Source organism: Manis javanica, chromosome 14, assembly GCF_040802235.1.
Source record: "Manis javanica isolate MJ-LG chromosome 14, MJ_LKY, whole genome shotgun sequence".
Classification (NCBI taxonomy): Eukaryota; Metazoa; Chordata; class Mammalia; order Pholidota; family Manidae; genus Manis; species Manis javanica.
This window is the reverse complement of record NC_133169.1, coordinates 13,790,021-13,803,554: the sequence shown is the minus strand read 5'-3', so window position 1 is coordinate 13,803,554 and position 13,534 is coordinate 13,790,021. Positions and strand designations below refer to the sequence as shown.

The 13,534-nt window shown below is 44.7% G+C and overlaps 2 protein-coding genes across 2 annotated transcripts in view; both read left to right on the top strand.

The window, feature by feature from the left end:
* The window catches only part of MTARC2 (mitochondrial amidoxime reducing component 2), a 30,803-nt gene extending 29,786 nt beyond the window's left edge, over positions 1-1,017 (top strand). The window contains exon 8 of the mRNA XM_037014272.2: positions 129-1,017. The gene's annotated coding sequence lies outside the window, so the exon portion shown is untranslated. The remainder of the gene's footprint in view (positions 1-128) is intronic.
* Positions 1,018-2,920: 1,903 nt separating this feature from the next.
* MTARC1 (mitochondrial amidoxime reducing component 1) overlaps positions 2,921-13,534 on the top strand; it is a 28,398-nt gene continuing 17,784 nt past the window's right edge. Inside the window, exons 1-2 of the mRNA XM_017647342.3 lie at positions 2,921-3,470; positions 6,796-6,969. Of these exons, the coding sequence (XP_017502831.3) occupies positions 3,184-3,470; positions 6,796-6,969 (461 nt within the window). The 5' untranslated portion in view covers positions 2,921-3,183. The remainder of the gene's footprint in view (positions 3,471-6,795; positions 6,970-13,534) is intronic.

The window sequence follows — 13,534 nt, the reverse complement described above, 5'->3', positions numbered from 1 at the left end:
ACAGAGTTTATGTTTCCTATATTTTAACCTCCATAGGTGACTATATTGTGGGGGTGAAGGATGTTTGAATTATTTATGACCTATAAGAGAAATAACCAAATAATCAGAGGTTCTTATCCTTCGTTCAGGTCTCAGCGTCCAGGAGGCATTGATCAGCATTTTAATGACAGCAACAGTATGCACCTTGGCAAGTCATTATTACTCAGCCTTTGACCATCTTCACCCTGGAAATGAATCTCTATTTTTGATGTTTTGGAGTTACGCATTCTCCAAGTCAATACAAAGAAAGTATAGGTGATTTGGGAATAATAAGGTATATAGATTTTAGGCAATGAAGACATTTTAAGCATATAAAATTGTCTATAAAATTATTTTGCCTGTTAACTATAGCTGTTCTACTTCTCAATTCCCGACATTAATACTGATGAGTAAAGAAAGTTTAAAGAATCAGCTAACAAGCTGCAAAATTTTTTGAAAATGTTTAGATTCGATTACCTGTCATTCCAGGGTTTAGTAGAAATGGGAAACAATAGGTCATTGTTTTCTGATGTGACCTTACACGTTAACACACTCACAAATTCCTGCTGTAAGTCTTTACATGACTATTGAATCCCGAAACTTTCTGCTCAAGTCTTTTTGAGCCCACCATTATGGAATCAGGTTGTACTTGAGCGTGGAAATTATTTTATAGCCCTTATTTTTATATTCAGTTATGCCTCTATTAAGGCATATAAAAGTCATCTGTGTGTAACTGCCCGACAGACCTCCTGGAATTCCAAGTATGATAAAGAAGAGGATGGACAGGATTTAAAAGAGAATGGGATTTTGAAAGCGAGAGCAGGAGAAGGAGAGTATGAACATATTTTTTTAGGCTCAAATAATTTTCTTTTGTAACAAAGAGAAATGAACTATTTTGGTATGACTAAATGAAAATTCTCACCGAAGTGCTGTCAAACAATTAATCCACTTAGAATTTTGTGGTTTCTTTAATATTAATAAATGTGAATCTCAATTTTACTTTTTCTTTGGTATTTATGAGTCGGCTTCTAGGGCTTTTCTTACTTTAGATTAGAACTTCAGTCACTGTCATTCATTTCTTTCTACCCTTTTCTGGTAGCTTGGCAGAGGGCTTCCCTCTAGAGTCACATTAGGCGTTGGTGGGGGGGCTTCCCGAGCTCTCAGACTCTGAGCTGAGGTGTGACGGCCAGTGACTGTGAGACTTCCTAGTGGCCAGTGAGGAGCGGAATTCTTTCCTTCTCCAATTTCTGTTGCTGAATTCTGGGACTGAAATTAATCTCCATTCCCAGCGCCCTGTGGGGAAAAAGTGGTAAGTTAGCTATATCTCTAAATTTTAGAAATGATGAAATTGGAAAATCATGCCCACTTTGGAGTCAGCTGTTAAAATAGAGAAGCAGATTTTTTCCTTTTAAACTTGTGAAGAGAAATCAGGGAGACACGCAGAAATAAAAAACATGCCGGGTCCCTGAGTTGTGTTTCCAGTGGGGAATGTGGAGCCCAGGTCCCTAGTCCCTCTGAGGAGTGCAGCTCCTCACTCATGCCCGAGGCTGCATCACCTCTGTCAGCATTTCTTCTGGGGAAGCTGGATGGACCCAAGCCCCTTTGTCCTCCCGCTTGTTCCTGGAGCAGGTGAGATCACAGATGTGCCCCAACAGCTGAGGACACTGTATTCTGAACACGATGGCTGCCCATCACAGAAGTCGGGAGAAGGTGAGGGTCACCTGGGGTTGGAAAGAAGAACAGGATGGATAGAGCTGTTTAGGTCCAAGTATTTATGGCGAAGAGTAGGGGTCAATGACAGATCTTCCCTAAGCACTGAAGGGCCCCCAAGTGTGCTGCCAGCTGGGGAAGGAGGATTTGCTCTCCTCTGGGGACCCTCCCTCTCCAGTGTAACATTCTCCATTTGCCGGGATGATTCTGGTGGACTCTTGAATTTTGCCTCCATGGCCCTTGTGCTGACCCGGACCGGATAGTGACTTTCCTCGACCCAACTTCAGTCAGGCTTCTCTGAGCTGCTTCTCCATTAAATCTCCACCTTGGCCCTGGCCTTGCTGCCCCACAGAGCCCAGTTTAACAAGAATCCTGCTAAGGCAGGTCAGCAAACATCTTCCTCTCCTTGAGGTTTCTATCCACGAAGCTTTCTCTGCTCCTTGGCTGTAATTTCCCACTTGTATATGTAAGTGGCAAGAGGGGACATCTTTGTCTTGGACCTGACCTTAGAGGGGCAGCAGTCATGAATGAAGTCTTCCTTTCGTTCTAACAAGTGTCAGAATGATTTTTTTCTTTAATAGCCCAACACATCAAACAGGAGCCAAATCCTCTTAAACCACCCTAACCCTGATAGCTGACCTTGTTTCAAAAATGACCTGATTTGGAAGAGACAAGTGATTGAGGTCAGTGCCTGCAAGGCCAGGTGGCCTTCCCTCCCGACCCCAAGAAGCCTCTGGCTCTTGTGTGGGTCAGTACCAACCTTCCCAGCCTTGGCTGCTGCGAAAGCGCCGAGGCTTGGTGCCAGCAGGAGCGGCCTGCGTCCTGAGTCCTGTGGAGGGCGCTCCCCACTGTGAGCCGCAGCTGGGAGAACAGGCGACCGCCAGATCCTTGCAGGCCTCGGTTCGAAGGCCTTGAGGGTCTGGGGGCAGCCCCGCATCCCCAGATTCCCACTTGCAGCGCCGCAAGCAGGGAGGGCGGTGAAGGGCGGCTGGACACTGCAGGCCAGGTTGTGCCGTCCACCTCCCTGCCATCCCCTAGACAGGGAGGGATCTGCCCGATGCCTGATGTCTAACTTCGAAATCAAGCTTTGTCATGCATAGTTTGTAATTTTTTGTCTATTTTAGGTTAAATAAACAGCCCACAAGTAAACTGGTCGCTTGTATTGATCTTGGGGGAGGGCCCATCGCTTGCAGCTGCAGGCGGCAGAAGGTGGGGGAGGCAGAGGGGCGAAGAGCAGGTAGAAGCTGAACCCTCACCTCCCACGCCCAGAGCCCCAGGGGCCAGCCTCCCGCGAAGGACGCGCTCCTTTGATGGGCCCGGAAGGCGTTCCGGGAGCGGCCCTTCCTCTGGGCTCCGGGCCGAGGCCCACATCTCCCCCAGCAGCCCGGGGCGGCCCCGCTCGGCAGGCAGTGGCTTGAGTCCCCCAGAACCACCGCCGCGCCCGCTCGCTCGGCCATGGGCGCCGCCAGCTCGTGGGCGCTGGGCCGCCTGGGGCTCCCCGCGCCGCGCCTTCCCGCGCAGCCCCGGCCCGCCTGGCTCGGGGTGGCCGCGCTGGCACTGGCCGCCGTGGCGCTGGGCTCGGTCGCCTGGCGCCGCTCGCGGCGCAGACGGCGCAGGCGGCGGCAGCAGGTGGGCACCGTGGCGCAGCTCTGGATCTACCCGGTCAAGTCCTGCAAGGGGGTGCCGGTGAGCGCGGCGGAGTGCACGGCCCTGGGGCTGCGCAGCGGCCACCTGCGGGACAGGTACGGGCCGGGCTCCGGTCACTGGCGGGAGAGGGGGAGGTGCAGAGCCTCTACCGGGCCCTTCTCTCCCTTGCAAAGAAACCGGGAACAGAAGAGGTGAGGATAAAGAGAAAAGCGGCCATCACCACCCAACCGAACACCCCTGGGGTCCGGGACGCTGGGCCTCTTTGTTCTGACCCGCATTCCCGAAATGGCTGTATTTGCACCTCCCACGGACTCTTTAGCTCTTGACCTGATGAGGTGTGGTGTCTGTCCCCACGTGTGCCAAAGCACAGGTCCGCCTCTTAAACTCCGTCCAGGGGAGGGGGCCAAGAGCTTCGGGAGATCGTCCTCGCCACTTTGTTTTTAGTAACTGTCTCTTGGAACTTGAGGAAACTTGGAGCACGGGGAACCCAGCCTTCAAAGAGTGCACAAGGCAGAGTGCAAAATCATGACAGCAGTTGAAGCTTTAATCTCTTGCGGTTTACAAAGCTTTATTGCATATATTACTGTCTTTAATTATCTCAAGCACTCTTTTAGGGATAAAGAAAGTGAGATTCAGAGCCAATGGCAGGGGGACCTGGACCCCTGTCTGCTTTAGCACACTGGGGCTTTGTCAGCTGTGGTTTTCATCAGTGCCCCATCTGGCTAGTCACCATCTGTGTGAATTCCCGAGGTCCAGGAAAATTGCAAAGGCCTAGAGTAAGCCGCTTTGTCGTCTCCGTCTGGCGCCAGGCCAGCCCTGGGCCTCACTGTGAAGCAGCATTTCCAACTCCTTCCTCTCAGAGCAGCTCTCACAGATTCTGCAAGTAATACACAGGCCTAAGAGGGGCTGTAACCTCCCCCTCTTCCAGCTCCGCAGACAGGGCTGTCCATGGCAATTCATAATTGAAAAGTGAGCTATGCATCTTCGCCTCAGAAAGGCAACCAAGAATCCTAGATGTCCTGTGGTTTGCACAGTAGCCTCTGCAAGATGGTAGAATTTATTGAATTCATTTGCTTTTGTAGGCCCCAGAAGCAAAGGGCATTGTAATTTTACTATATTTATTGAGCTCATATTATTCATTTATTGAATAATATGAGCTGGCAGTTGTAGCAGACACTATGGTAAATTGTTTATTTTTGTCATCATACTCCCAGGTAGTATCATCAAGGAAACCAACAAGACTCAGTAGGACAAGTGCCAGGGAGCCCAGAGAAAGGAGTACCAGAAACTGACTGGGAGGGTCAGGAATGACTTTGCAGCTTGAACTGAAAACTTAAAAGTGATTAGGAACTTTCTAGGCAAGTAAGTTAGGAGATGAACATTCTAGAGATAGAGAGGGTGAGCTAAGTAAAGATGCTGGGCTTGGGAGGACAGGTATGCTGGGGGAAAGGCTGGTGTATTACTAGATATTGACCAAGAAGAACTGAAAGCAGGGACTTGAACAGATATTTGTACAGCAAGTTCCCTGCCCCATCATTCACAAGAGCCGAAAGGTGGAATCAGCCCAAATGTCCAACAGGTGAATTGATAAAAAAACCTGGTAAATACACACGATGGAATATTATTCAGCCATAAAAAGGAACAAAGTTCTGCTACATGCCACAGTGTAGATAAATCTTGAAAACATTATGTTAAGTGAAATAAACCAGGTACAAAAGGATAAATATTGTATGATTCCTGTTATATGACATACCTAAAAGGGGCAAATTCATAAAGGTAAGAAAGTAGATTAGAGGTTGCCAGAGGTTGGGGGGACAGGGAATGGGGCATTATTGCTTAATGGGTTCAGAGTTTCTGTTTGGGGTGATAAGACATTATGGAGATAGTGGTGATGGTTGCACAACAATATGAACATATTTAATGCCATTGAATTGTCCATTTAAAGTTATCCAAATCACATTTAAAAAATATTCATCTTCTGTTGATGGACAGTTGGGTTGTTTCCACCTTTTGGCTGCGATGAACATGGGCATATAAATACCTGTGTGAGTCCATTTACAGTTCTTTTGGGTATGTACCTAAGAGTATGCTTGGCATTTTATATATGTTTTACCACCAAGAAAAAAAAAAGAAAAGAAGAGAGCTGGCATGTGTGAGGACACAGGGCTGTAAGAATGGCTGTGAGAACAGCTGGATTTCAAAGGGCCTCACCTGCCTGATTGAAGAGTGAGGGTTTTATCCTGAAAGTAAGAAGTTTGGAGGGATTCCGCATGATCTGATTTGTATTTTACAAAGATCAGGCTGCCATTATTACTAAGAAGAATTGCGAGAGAGAATATGCATGTCCTGGTGCCATGCATTCGGGGCAGGGCAGAGCTCTGTCTCTGTGTCCAGGATGAAGGGCTGCTCAAAGGGCAGTTCCCCAGCAGGTTTACGCTAACTTGATTTTTCTGGTGCCCTGAATGAGTCAAGCATGATATGCTGTTGGAGGTAAGTGAGGGCTATCTTTAATACCTAATGTCTCTGCTGTATTTTTTCTTATTCTTTATGGATCCCAGATGCACAAGCTCACTTGCATAATTGTAAGCATTCCAGCCAGGGTGTACTGAAATGACCAAAATGTCAGTATGTTTGGCTTTCTTGGTAGCTGAGAGAAATCTACACAAACGCTTTGTTCATTTCCTGGAATGGTGCATCCTATTGGTTTTATTTCTCTGTTTATGTATTTTTTCTATGAGTACCTCTAGACCAAGAGTACCGGGCCAAAAAAAATACTGTCTATGTTAATGATAGACCTTTTAGGAAATTGCAGAATCACAGCCCTGGCTATTGAAACAGTATTTTTAAAAGGTGGGGATTTGGCGATGTGTTAAGTGGCACTGTAGGCTGCTCAGCTGATTCCACGCTGGCAAGCAATACAGCAACTCTCTCCTTCTTTTAATCAGCAGGAGCCCAGTGCCCACTGTTTGCCAGGGGCTGGGCTTCCTTGTGCCCTTAAAGTCTTTCTGTGAAATAGATTCTTGTCATCTCCCTGGGGCACATTTAATGAAGATGATCAGACTTCCTGGCAATTGAGATGAAAATGTAATTAACATCTTTGATTTCTTTGCCATGAAGGAGCTCAAAATACTGTGCAGATTGTGTATGTCAGATGCTTGAGTGGTTATTAAACCCTTTGAAATTGACTGACAGACTCAGTCTTGCTGTGTTGCCAGGATTGAAGAGGATAGACAGGCAGACACACACACACACACACACACACACACACACACACACACACACACACACACACACACAAACTCACACACACACAAGGTTTGTGGGGAGGAATCAAAGATGGCAGTGCTTAGCTGAAGCTCCTGTAGAGACTGGCTGCCTGTCCTGGCAGTCCATGCATATCTTGTGTTTTGAAAATGGCAGGTTTTGGCTTGTGATCAATGAGAAGGGAAACATGGTTACTGCTCGACAAGAACCTCGCCTCGTACTGATTTCCATGACCTGTGAGGACGACACCCTGACCCTCAGTGCAGCCTACACGAAGGACCTGCTGCTGCCCGTCAAGACACCCGCCACGAACGCAGTGCTCAAGTGCAGGTAAGCAGCCGGTCTCAGTCCTCATATGAGTGTTCAGTCACGCGGTTCTGACAAAGTGTGGACTCTGGAGGGAATCCTGAGAAACATGATCAGTAATTAACCATTGATCACAAATGTACCCTATGTAGAGTCAATGGTGATCTAAAAGGAGGAGGCACAACGCAACAGCTCCAGAAACGTGTGTTCATGTGGGGGCGAGAGACACAGAAGCCCTATGTAGAAAACCCTGGGAATGAAAGTATATCGACACATCAGCAAGAGAAGAGTAACTCCCCCAAAGGATAAAGGACAAACTGGGGGTGGGAGCGAGTGGGGAGAGCGCCCTGCAGGAGGTGAGACTGGATCTTTATTACCATAGGACTTGCCCTATTTTGCCTGGAAAGGCTGGGAACCTTCCAGATCTGGGTTAGGAATGCCTATGTGACCAGTGGCATTCAGTCCTGATGAAAGGAAGTTCCAAAATAGAAAATAAGAGCTGCAACCGAAGAGTGAGCTGCACTCAGACACCCCAGGTTCCCAGTGGTAGTGAGGCCCGAGAGCTGGCCAGGGAGCGCTTAACGTGAGGCCCTTTGCCCAGCATCAGAAGGGCTGTTCCAGGAAAACTGAGCTTTGCTTCTAAGAAATCAGGTTTAGGGTTGATTTTTTAATCCCATTAAGGGAAAATTAAAGTCTGATCTAATTATACTCTAGTTGCAGTTTCTGCTTTTTGAATTAAAATGCAGTGTGAATATTCAGTGTAGTCCCTAGCCTGTTACAGAAAATAACATCAAATAAAAAATGTAGATTCAAGTTAGCTGAAAAAATGTGTAAAGATCCCCAACAGTTCATAAGATACAATACCAGTGTAATTTCTCTAATATAGTAGAATTTTAAATTATCATCTGTTTTTATTTTCATTTGATGGTTTTTCTGATAGTGAAAGTAATACATGGTCATAGTTGAAAGCTGGACAATAACCAAAAGAAAATGAGGAGAACAAAAACCATCTGAGTATTTTGACATATTTTCATTCTGTCTCTGGCTAATACTTTAAAAACAAAATCTAAGTAATACAAAGAGCAGAGTCTTGAATACTGTTATCTACTCAAGTTGAAATATTGAGTATTTTTCATATTGACAAAAACAATCTTCAAAAATACCATTTTCATGTTGGCATAATATTTCATTCTGCGAGTGTCCTTCGGTGCATTTTAACTTATCCCCCTAATTAAACATTTGGATTGTTTTCAATTTTTTCCAGGTATGGAGAAGAATGTGATGAATAGCTTGGCATAAATCTTTGTTCACATCTCTCATTATTTCCTTAGGGGAAAACTTTTAGCTGTGCTTTTCCTAGAAATAGGAGTATGGTTCCTACAAACTTGGTGAATGTTGCTGAATGTTTTGCAGAATGGTTATACTGGCTATAAACACAGCAGCAGTTTACAGGCATATCTAACTGCATTTTGACTACTGTGTTCAAAAATACTTTGCCAGTTTCATGGAAAAAATGGTAATTTCTCGTTGATATTCTTGCATGTTTGATTCCAAGGCACACATTTTAGTGGGGCTGTGCTAGTGTGTATTTTCTGTGTGTCCATATTCTGCTTCTTGTTTGTCTGCCATGGTTCAATATTTATCCGTACTTTCTTGTGGTTAAATGTCTTTTGCTCAATGATTAATTCATTTGGAATCACATGGAAGCTTTTTTCTTGGTCCTGTATGGGCTTTTCGGTTCATGCCACAAAGACTAAACAAGGGCGTGTTTGGAAATGGCTAAGTGAGAAGCCTTAGAGGTACTGCTGTAGTCCACCGACTCTTAGGACAAACACAGCAAAGACCTTTTAGACTCGGGTTTCCTTTGCAGCCCAGGCCATTCTCTTGTGGAGGAGTTGTAACTTTGGCCCACAGTTTCCTAAAGATTTCTGCTGAGCTCTTGGGGCCCCAGGGTCATCTTCAAAAGGCCATGATCATTTGCCATTGGCCAGAGCACCTGCTTTCACTGTTGAGGCTGTTACCTGATTTTCTCACAAGCCATGCCCACCACTAATGGGATACAGCAAATTAGGGCCTTTATACGGATTCTTCAGGCAAGCAGTCTCCAATCATACCTACACTATCTTTGCCAAAGCTTTTAGAAACATTTGGAATTTTTTTTTTTTTGGCTTGGCTTCTTAGGGACAGTGTGTTAGTGAAATGCTGGCCCCAGCAACACAGCAGAGGCTGCTCAGAGCACAGGAGAAATGTGCAAGAAGGAAAGAGAGAGCAAAAGTGTGCTTACTTAAAAGCCTTGAGTTCCATGTGCTTTTGAACCAGAACCCCAAAAGCTGCACCTAGGGGTTGCCATGGAAATAAGTGTCAGCTCAAGAAGGCAGACATTTAAATAAATTTCTGTAATGACTCAAGATAGATGCAAATGCTCTAACTTAGGAAAGATAATTAATGTCAACTGAAGTCTTAGACGGCCTTCCTCCCCACCTCCCCACCAGCTTGCCTTTCTACCCCTGGAAAAGCAGCTAAGGAAGAAAGCCCTGGGTTCCTGGATGGCAAGACTGAGATGGGCCTTGATGGCTATAAGGATTTACTCTGGGGCAATGAGGCCAATTTTTTGCACTGGTGCCAGAAAGAGACATCCAACAAGGACAGGACGTTTAGGACACAGCCAAGGCTGTCCCCATACAGAGATTTTTGTAATTCTGTGCCCTTGCTCAAAAAATGGACATTTTAAACATTCCACTACACACAGACAGTCACACTCACACACACATGGGCTAACCCTCTCACACACACACTCAGTTCAGGAAATCTTCTCCCACTTAATGGTGGATTTGATTTTTGGAGCAGGCAAAAAGTCACGTGGAGCTAAGTCTAGTGAATAAGGAGGTGCCAAGCCATGTAAGGGGATATCTTGGTTTAGATAGTGAGGTGAGACTTAAAAGTGGTAAGGCTCACTTGTGAATCTTCCAAGTTGGCTATGACTAATGTTAGAATTATCCGATTGCTACATTGTACACCTGAAACCAGGAGAATATCATATATCAACTCTACTTCAAGTAAAAAACAGAATAATTATATTGCTTCGAAAGATGACTACTTTCAACGTAATATCTATTTGGATGTATGAATTTTGACATTTTTCATCCATTTTATTCATTTTGTTTATTCTTCAACTTGAATCAGAAAAAAGCAAGTAAAGTGGATAGATGCTCCTGGCATTTGTTGATGAGGGTCTGATTACTCTATAGGCATATAGCATGTGTACTTCAGCCCTCTCTTAGAAGGTTAATGCAGAATGGGTGGAATAAAGTGTGTGAAAATGTACCTAGCCATATACTCAGTGCACTTTTCTATGTGAATATTATATTTCAATAAAAACATTTAAAAATTCATGAAAACATCGAGCAGAACTAATCTCACTGCTTAATGTAGTAACCTGGCATGTTAGTAATTTCTCATTTGATAGAAAGAGCAATTAAATACAATTGTACAGGAGTGATGTCAGCCTCATGGATGAATAAAACGCCCCTCATGCATGTTCCTCCCCTCAGCAACAGCAATTTGGAATCTATCTGTGGGCTAGAGCACCATCGTGGGAACTGTGGGGCCCAGCACCATACACCAGGGGACCCGGGAGAAGTCCTGCCCCCTGTGCATTGGGTGTCAGGCATCCAGACCTCCGTCCCAGCCGTGGGCCCTGCAGTGGTCCATGCACTGGCCCCAGCCCTGCTGGCTACAGTCTGGAGGTCTCTGGGAAACAGTCTTAGACAATCACCTGTGGTTAGGAGAGCCTTTGCAGAATCCAGATTTCTAGTGGAGGAGTCCCAGCATAGCACTGGAACAAAAAATTTTGAGTTTGGATGCAGTGAAGAGGGCAAGAGGCACAGTTTGACTCTATCCATGTCATCCCTCCCGCAGGGCAGCACAGCTTAGGGCCAGTCTTGGCCCATGATTTTTCCTGTAGGGGAAAATGTGTGAGTGAGCACCTGGCTTCTCCAGCTGTGGGGGCTATTGCCAAAAGGCTCATTTCTCTCTTTCCTCATGCAGAGCCCTGAATCATGAGCTGCATGGCTGGAGGGGTGGGAAGAGGCTGAGAGAACAGCAGATGGGACTCTGAGAGGGCATTAAAAGGACATGGATCCTACTAACTGCACTGCAGGCTCCAGCCGCTCACAAACTGCTGGCGATGCTTCACCTGTGGGTCCCCCAACTGGCCCACAGGTAGCTCAGGGGTGCTTCACCCACCACCCGCCATCCCTACCTCTGGCTGGCATGTCAGCCCAGGCTTTGGCAGACAGCTAGTGAGCATGCACAGAAGGGTGGCCCCAATCTGCAGGCGTGGGCAAGAACACAGACTTGAGCTTCTGTGCCACCTTTGGGGAAAAAAGGCTGTCAGCAGTCTGCCTCGTGAGTTGCAGGACTGAGAGAAGGCCTCCAAGGTTGAGAACTCTGCCACAAGAGGGAGCAGGAAGCACGGAGCAGCTGTGTCCATGGAAGGCCTGACAAAGCCTCAGAATCCCTAGCAGAGCTGATGCAGGTGTTTCTCTCCCCAGGGCAGGTGGTAAAGACCGAAGGAGGTAACTGCTACCTCACATGTGAAGACAGCAGCGCAAACTCCAAGGAACATGAAAAATCAGTGAAACATGACATCACCAAAGGGTCACGATGATCTTCCAGTAACCTGTCCCAAACACGTGGAGATCTGTGATTTGCCCAAAAAGGAATTCAAAGCAGCTGTTTTAAGGAGACCCAATGAGGTACAAGAAGACACAGAAAAACAATTCAGTGAAATCAGGAAAACAATAAACAGACAACATGAGAAGTTAGAGGTAGAAATCATAAAAAATAAAACCAAAAAGAAATTCTAGAGCTAAAGAATGAAGTGCATGAAATGAAAAATGCAATAGACTATATCACAGAATGGATCAAGCAAAAGAGAGGACTCTTGGAGACTGAGATTGAAGAAAGGGCCTTTGAAATTATCTGGTCAAAGGAGAACAATGAAATGGAATGAATAGAGTCTATGTAATCTATGGGATACCACTAAGATAAATAATTTGTGTATTATTGGAGTTCTCAAAGGAAAAGAGAAGTGGTTGGCAGAAAGATTATTTAAAGAAATAATGGCTGAGAACTTCTGAAAACTGGAGGGAGATTTGCACATCCAGGTTCATGTAGCTCACAGCTCACCAACAAGCCCAGCTTAAAGAGATAGAATAAAACTGTCAAAACAAACAAACAAACAAACAAACAAAAAGAGACAGAGAGAAAGAGAGAATATTAAAAATAGCAAGAGAAAAGAAGTTTGTAATTTCCAAGGAATCCCCACAATGCTATCAACAAATTTCTCAGAAGAAACCTAACAGGCCAGGAGAGGGTTGGATGGTGTATTCAAAGTACTGAAAGAAAAAAAAAGACTGTTCGTGAAGAATATTCTGTCTGGCAAAGTTATTCCTTAGAGGTGAAGGAAAGAGACTTTCCCAAACAAAAATTGAGGGAGTTCATCACTACTAATCCTGCCTTTCAAGAAATGCTGAAAGTAATTCTTCAAGCTGACATGAAAGGACATTAACTAATAAAGTGAAGACGTATGAAAATACACAGCATGCTGGTAAAGGTAACTACAAAGTTAAATTCAGAATAATACTGTAAGATGGTGGTATATTAATTCTATTTAACTCTAGTATAAGGTTCAGGGACAAGAGTATTAAAAATAACTAGCTTAATACTGTAAGATGGTGGTATATTCTACTTAACTCTAGAATAAAGGTTAAAGGACAAGAGTATTAAAAATAGCTCCAATAATTTCTTAATGAATATACAATAAAAAACAGGTAAATTATGACATTAAAAACATAAAAGGGGGTGGGGTAAAAGCATAGAGTTTTTGTATAAGATAGAAATTAGTTGTTATCAGCATAGAATAGACTGTTATACTGTAAGATCTTTTATGTCAGCCTATTGGTAACCACAAAGCAAAACTTACAGTAGGATCCTACAAGATGAAGAGAAGGGGATCCAGACATACCACTGTGGAAAATCATCAGTTCACAATGGAAGGCAACAGCAGAGGAAGACAGGAACAAATAAATACAAAACAGCTATAAAACAATAAGATGGCATTAGTAAGTCCTTACCTATCAATAATTACTCTAAATGTAAATGCATCAAATTACCCGCTGAAAAGGGAATAGAGTGGCTGGAATGGATAAACAAACAAGACTTGACTATATGCTACCTACAGGAGATTCACTCAGCTTTAAGAACACACATAGGCTCCAAGTGAAGGTGTAGGAAAAGATAATCCATGCAAGTGGAAGCCCAAAGACAGCAAGCGTTGGTTTATTTAACCAGATAAAATAGAACTTTCAGACAAAAAATTTTCAGGTACAGAAGGTAACTGAAATAATGAATATGCTCCAAATAAAATGTTACCTAAATCTAGCTATAAATTATTGCCTACAGAGCTCCCTGGACCTGAGGGTGGTTGTCTTTTAAAAGAGGTTATTATCATGTGTTACTATCAGTGAACTGAACAGAATCACTTTCTCTCTGCAATTCATTATTTCATGTTGTACCCAGGCGCCAC